The sequence below is a fragment of the Gadus macrocephalus genome, chromosome 1 (genome assembly GCF_031168955.1).
Source record: "Gadus macrocephalus chromosome 1, ASM3116895v1".
NCBI classification, from domain to species: Eukaryota; Metazoa; Chordata; class Actinopteri; order Gadiformes; family Gadidae; genus Gadus; species Gadus macrocephalus.
The window spans coordinates 18,945,522-18,952,587 of record NC_082382.1 but is presented as its reverse complement, the minus strand read 5'-3'; the positions used below and the strand labels follow the sequence as shown (position 1 = coordinate 18,952,587).

Below are 7,066 nucleotides of genomic sequence, written 5' to 3'. Positions count from 1 at the left end.
TATTCCACCAGGTTCCCCTTTAGTTGAAGAGTGTACTAAACTTCACCAAACTTTCAGGGCTGTCAGACAGGAGAGAGAGAAGACGTTTTTGAACACAGGACTGCACGTCACTGTCGGCAGTGAAGGAGTTTTTGCTAAGTCGCTCGAGGGAAGATTACATCCTATATCTTGAAAGTACAACTTGGTATATGGCTGGCACTTAAATGTGCTTCGACATAGGTTCAGATGCGACTTATCCTCCGACTTCTCTGCTGTGGGATACATACAAGGCAATCCAATATCATCTGTGAAATATAACTAGTTTTGACTAGCACTGCCTGGACAGGACAAGGACATTATGACAGGACATAATTTTCTCGTAGTAGCTGTTCATCGGACAGTGAAGAGACCATACCATGGTAATTTCGAACTTTGTGCAAATAGGAATGCATTGCTCAGTTTATTAAATATATATTTGGTAGAAACCATGGGCCAAAACATTGAATCAAAAAACGAGTAAAGTGAATACATGCAGGACTACCATAATGCATTTAAAAAAAAAAAAAAAAAAAGGTTTTTCAATTATAATATAAACTCGTATTATATAATCTTGAATCGCTTTGGAATCTCACCATACTGCAGATCATACGCGTAACCAAGAGTTACAATTTTTAGAGCGAAAATTGAAATGTTCAAATACAACTGTATAAAACAATCTGCGATAGAGCAGGCCTACTACTCAAGATGAATGGATGTCTAATTAAGTTAGAAATGTTGACCGCTGTGTGTGACATCCAGTGGTGTGTGAGGGAGCCGAACACAACCCCCCGCCCGCCTTATAATAATATACAATATAATAACATTAAAAATACCAAATTTTAGGGATCCATGCCTATAATTTCTTTTTTACACACGTGCAAAAGATTGGGATTAGCTGGTCTAGGCCAAAATGCCAGGGATGATTCTCTGTCCCACTCCAGCCCGGCTCCAGCCTGTAGGCTAATCACATGTTCTCTAGGAGAGGTACGACGCATGACAGAGGCCAGTTGATCAGTTGGCCAATGAGAACCCGGGGATTAGCCTCAATGCTGCGCCTCCTCGTTCTGTATCATCCTGATCCTTAATGTATAATAATAGCATGATGCACATGCGGTCACACTTTGAACGATTTATCTTAATTTATGAAAATATAACCAACGTCGTTGTTGAAGGCATAGATAATCGCATTCGTTCAGTGGTTTTTATTGCTGTCTCATACGTACTTTCACTTTTTATGAATCTACCTTTCTGTCGGATGATATTCTGAAGCTCACTGAGGTTCACAATGAGAGCTCTCTCTCTCTCTCTCTCTCTCTCTCTCTCTCTCTCTCTCTCTCTCTCTCTCTCTCTCTCTCTCTCTCTCTCTCTCTCTCTCTCTCTCTCTCTCTCTCTCTCTCTCTCTCTCTCTCTCTCTCTCTCTCTCTCTCTCTCTCTCTCTCTCTCTCTCTCTCTCTCTCTCTCTCTCTCTCTCTCTCTCTCTCTCTCTCTCTCTCTCTCTCTCTCTCTCTCTCTCTCTCTCTCTCTCTCTCTCTCTCTCTCTCTCTCGTTGTGCAGCTGTCCTCCCCAGAGAGCCAAACCACAATGACGAGACTTGTCACCCTCGTCATTGGGAATGACAGCACGCTGATTATCCCAAAGTCAACTCATCCCATGGTCGTTCAGAAGTTTCCAAGATACGAACAGTCTTGTTATCCGAGGTGCAGTACGTGGAATTTGCACTTGTCAATGTTTGAATCTGAATTATTAGACAGTTGCGAACTCGTATGCTCCTCTTCCTCGTTCCTAATGCTGGAAGTTTGGCACTATTTCAAACAAGCAATAAGAACATATTAACCTAATTAGGGTGAGAGGTTATGGCTACTTGGCTAGATTAGGTACAATTAGATTGTTGGCTTGGCCAGTATCGCGATGAATATACTAATTAGCTTACCAGATGTCAACAAAGGTTAAATCCCCTGGAATAGTTTATACCTGGATATAATTGTATGCTACTTGTCAGCGTGTTTTTCCTGGAGCTGTCCAGATGCTGACCCTTAAAAAACTATCAAAATACATTTGATTCATTTGCATGAGGAAAGCCTACATATTGACTTAAGTAACACAATCAATTAATACCTATTTTCAAACTGTTAACATCTGAGAATCTATAGTCAATTTCTTTTAAAGCATTTGAAATAGGCTGGATTTTTTTTTTAAGTCAAATTGACCTATACCTAAATCTTTATATACACACAAAAATAACAGAATAAGAATAAAAAGTTACTTACTCCAGGGTGCTTCTTAGCATGCTCTATCGCTGTCCGGAACACCATTTTGCAATGTTTATATCTGTGAAATTCACTCTAGGATGTTATCTTTCCAGGTTGAACTTAATTATTCTCTGCTTCTGAGCAGTATGCTACACATCAACCTTGGATCTGAAACAAGACCTGTTGCTTTTGCTGTGAAGGAGGGGTAGGCTTCTGTTGAGCAGAGAGAGAGAGAGAGAGAGAGAGAGAGAGAGAGAGAGAGAGAGAGAGAGAGAGAGAGAGAGAGAGAGAGAGAGAGAGAGAGAGAGAGAGAGAGAGAGAGAGAGAGAGAGAGAGAGAGAGATGTAACGGTGGGGTATGGAGAAGGAAGGTAATTTAAACAGATAATTCACCAGATTAGACCCCAAAACAACAGGTGTGTGCAAAAAAAGAAAAGAAAAAAAATGAAATGTAATTTCTTAATGAAATCTGATAAGCATCTGTATGATCACACACAAACACACAAGCAGAAGCTCACACTCACAAACATCTACAGAGGAATCCCTACAGATTTCCCTGCTTATGTTGGCTGGCCTCCGCCGGCTCCCGGGGCTCTGGTGTGGAGCCCTCAGCTCCTCTGGGAGGAGGCCGGAGGAAATGGAAACGCACACAAGTACTTGAAGAGCTCCGGCACACCAAGATGGTGGAGATGGCCAGCAGGACAGCACGTCATGAGAGCTGTCATAACAGCTGGTTGTTCTTCGCTGGGGGAGCTTGTTATAGCTCATTATTTGTTGTATTATATAATGGTTTTGTGTGCGTTAGTGTGCAGCTTTTTGATTAAGGATGCTTTTGATTAATGGTGGCTGGTAATAATTAACTTCAGGCTTGGTTTTCAGGTTCAAATCAATTAGACGGACCAAGAAGAGGCAGAAGAATAGCCTGGAGATTGGAGGAGGGCATGGCTGAGGTGCTTTACTAATAACCTGTAGCAGAAGGGGGCTGCAGACTTCTTGATTGGCTGATGGGAGCAAGTGGAGGGGGCTGCTGATTGGACGGCCCATAGTGATAAAGAAAACTGTTCATAAGCTACCTCTCCAGAAACCCTCCCATCTGCAAGCTATCGACAAAGGGCGAAACAACTTACAACCCTTGCAGTGTGCTTTTTGCACTCTTTTCAGCCGGTATTGATTTTGTTATGGTGTAGTATTTCCATGTGTCTGCGGGGATCAAGTAGATTCACTGTAGGAATAAATGCAGTAGGCAACTATCTCAGTCTCTAATTCACCCTCTCTCCATCTGGTAACACATCTATCACCACCTAGTTCTTTCCTCCAGAAAAGCAGCTTACTCTCCAGTGTCCTTGTTGACCTGGCGGCTGGAGAGGCAGCAGCTCACTGTTAAGTCTTCCTATGTTCCGACCCTCCTGGCCAACTCTTCAGCCGGGTGTCAGGGCTTATAGGAATGCAGTAAGGGAAGGAACATGGCACAGAGAGTTGTTCAGAGGTGGCTGGGTGTATGACGGCATCATGGCAAAACTGTTTGTTTTGTCTAATTGAGTAAGCCAGGGATCAATTCCATTTTCTGTACATCCTGAAAATAAAAGATATCCTTAAAATAAATAAATTAACTCATCATGTACATTGCAATTCAGTTATTTGAAATGAAGAGACACACAAATGAACTTTAGATGAGTTTAGAATGAGTTCACATAAATCGGGAACACCATGTCTACCCAACCATACCCAAACTACCAAAATTCTCGTACCTCTGATTTTTGGCTTTAGACTTGTGACATCTTCGGGTAGAGCTCTGTATTGCAACATAAATGTGATTTTACACGTTTCATTGAAACGCCACGAGAGGGCAGCATAGACTGCGGAAACGTGCAAGACTGCAGGATTAGATCAACTGCATCGCACAACTGTTGCAATTGTCCTCTGCCGAAGAGAGAGAAATTAAGCCAACAAGTGTAACGGGGAAAGAAAAAAGTAAGTTGATAGCATAAGAATGAACATAATCATTGTATGATTGTAAACCATTTGTCAGTTGATGTAATGAAAGTAGAAATGCAGCCTCAATTACGAAAACAATGTATACCACCCTAATAGGCTAATAGGATGGTAAATTAAATCAGTGGAATTGGTTAACATTGAAATGGGCAGCTTAACCTATGAAGATAACTTGTCTGCAGACAATGTAGCAGACTATCACCAGAGGTGCATTCAGAATCGGCGAACATAGGTGAACGTTCGCAGCGAGTGCATTGACTTTAAACAGTACAATTTGAACGATTCTTAGACACCGTTCTATATTTCTGTTTTAAACTGTAAACAAACTGTAAATAAACAAATGGCGACAAGAAAGGCCATTGTATTAGCTGCAGCCTCCGTGCTAATTGATGAGTATACAGAAGAAGGTCTAGATGTTGTCGATCTCGTAGAAAGTATAGGCCTACTGCAGACAAGGAATTCGGACGATTCAAGAATAGAGGGCTACGTCACCAAAGTTGTGCCCACTTACTGCAATGTCACGTTCAGATCACATTTTAGGATGCACAAGACATCAGTTGAAGTAAGGGTGTAGATAAGCTATATGAAACGATTTATCTATTGCTTTATGTGTAGGGAAGGAATTAATGTTAATCTCCATCTGGGAGCACATCTCTTGCAGTCCGTGATCCATGTCTGCTTGCGGAGAACTACCTCTTCTGACAGTTTGCCTATGTTCTCGAACGTTTGAAGACATCGGCACGCTCAACAGAACATGTTTCAAATCGTTCGCGAGCGTTTGCCTATGTCTGCGACTTTGAACGCACCTCAGGACATCAATGAGAATTACAGGAATGCTTTTACGTGGAATCTCCAAAAAGATATTATCCCGAGATGACGGAGGTAAGTCAGGCTGCCGTATCTTCTGCTAACTGGCAGCTCATTAATCTGCTGCAACTCCTAATTGGTCATGACACTAAAGTTGAGGTCAAAGTTCAGGAGGTTGGTAAAAACAGGACTGTACTTCTGAGGGTTGACCCACGGATAGCGGTCAAAGGTTGTGCATGACAGGCAAGCCCCTTCACCCACACACACACACACACAAACAAACAAACATGCACGCCTGCACACGCACACACACGTATGAAGACACACACACACACACACACACACACACACACACACACACACACACACACACACACACACACACACACACACACACATGCATGTGCACAGTGGTAAGATGAGATGGACAGAAGGAACAAGAAGACGAAGATGAAAAATGCGATGAGGACATGAAACAGATGGAGAACCGTTTCTGACTTTGTCAACGATGTGTTCAAAATTATGGTGTGAGTCCACATTTTAATGTTAGCAGAAATAAAAAAAGAACAACACACTTATCTCTCCCGACGTCCACAACCAGAACACTTCAATCGTTATTAAAGACGATTGGTTGTAGCCTACGTGAGAACCTTAGTTATGCAGAACGCAATTCTAAAAAGCATGGCCTGCTTGACCTTTGGCACTGCTCACAGCAAACATTTATGTCTATGACATGCAATCTTTTTTTGTCTCTGTTCCCATTTCTGTATGTGGTGTGGCCGATCAACAGATTGGGAACAGCTAGAATTGGTTATTCATGAACAAAATGTTGCAGTGTTTGTGTCCGATTAAATTAAGGCTTGTGTGAAACCTTTTTACGTTTCTAAACCGGAAAATAAATTGAATGTAATATTTCTTTCTGCTGGATTGTTTACCTACTGCTCTAGCGCACACAAATAAATACAGGCATAGACACACACACACACACACACACACACACACACACACACACACACACACACATGGGCATGCATGTACAAACACATGAACAAAACATATTAATCATTTTGACGTAGAGTTGTTGTTCACACGCACGCACGCACACACACACACACACACACACACACACACACACACACACACACACACACACACACACACACACACACACACACACACACACACACAAAGACAACTTTAAGTTGACCCCGGTTTGGTTAATGTTGGCCCACTTAGGCAGTGTTTTCCCAGTCCAACTGTAATGGATTAGTCCATTAGTGTTGGTGGTAGCCTCGGCTCGTCCCCACACCCTGCCTTTAGTAATAAAGTTTTAGGGAGGTGCGTGTGTGCTTTTGTGTGTGTGTGTTTGTGTGTGTGAGAGAACGTGTGTGTGTGTGTGTGTTTGTGTGTGTGTGTTGAGGGGGGCGGTTATTGTATCATTCACATGTATCAATCAATTGTTTGCAATTCCAATGACTTTAAATGTGAAAAAGGTTCCCACGGTCCCCATTAACAGACCACTAAGAGGCAGGGAAAATAAGATGTACGACTAAGAGTGGCCACCGGAGTGCAAACATGTTGAACGGACTGCGTTAGATTCGCACCAACAAGCTTGTAATGAAACAGCCAATAGTCCTTTCCCTGCAGTGTCTTCTATCACTTCATCTGCATCTCCTTTCAAGTTGATATCTTTTCCAGACAGAGAGAGGGGGAAGAATCGGGAGAGAGGGGCGATGTGATTGCGGAAAAACAAGTTTGCTTCAAAATGACACTTTTTATTTCATATACCTTTGGCGTCTCCTTCATCTCCTCAAACTATTTAACGTTTCCCTTAACCTCTGTCTTTCTTTCACTCTTCTCATAGTTCTTTCTCTCTTTCTCTTTTAAATGTTCCTATTTCTTCCTCTCTTCCGTTTCATTCTTTCCTCCTCCCTTTCTTGCCTTCCTTCCCATTCTTTCACTTGCTTCCTGTGCTGCTCTAATTGCTGTTAAGCGTGCAGC

The 7,066-nt window shown here is 42.2% G+C and overlaps 1 protein-coding gene across 2 annotated transcripts in view; it reads right to left on the bottom strand.

Annotated features, from left to right (window-relative positions):
• Positions 1–2,469, bottom strand: part of LOC132456820 (NADH dehydrogenase [ubiquinone] 1 alpha subcomplex subunit 4-like 2) — a 4,268-nt gene extending 1,799 nt beyond the window's left edge. For both annotated transcript variants that reach the window (XM_060051089.1, XM_060051090.1), the window contains exon 1: positions 2,286–2,469. In XM_060051089.1, the coding sequence (XP_059907072.1) occupies positions 2,286–2,330 (45 nt within the window). In that variant the 5' untranslated portion in view covers positions 2,331–2,469. The remainder of the gene's footprint in view (positions 1–2,285) is intronic.
• Positions 2,470–7,066: the final 4,597 nt, after the last annotated feature.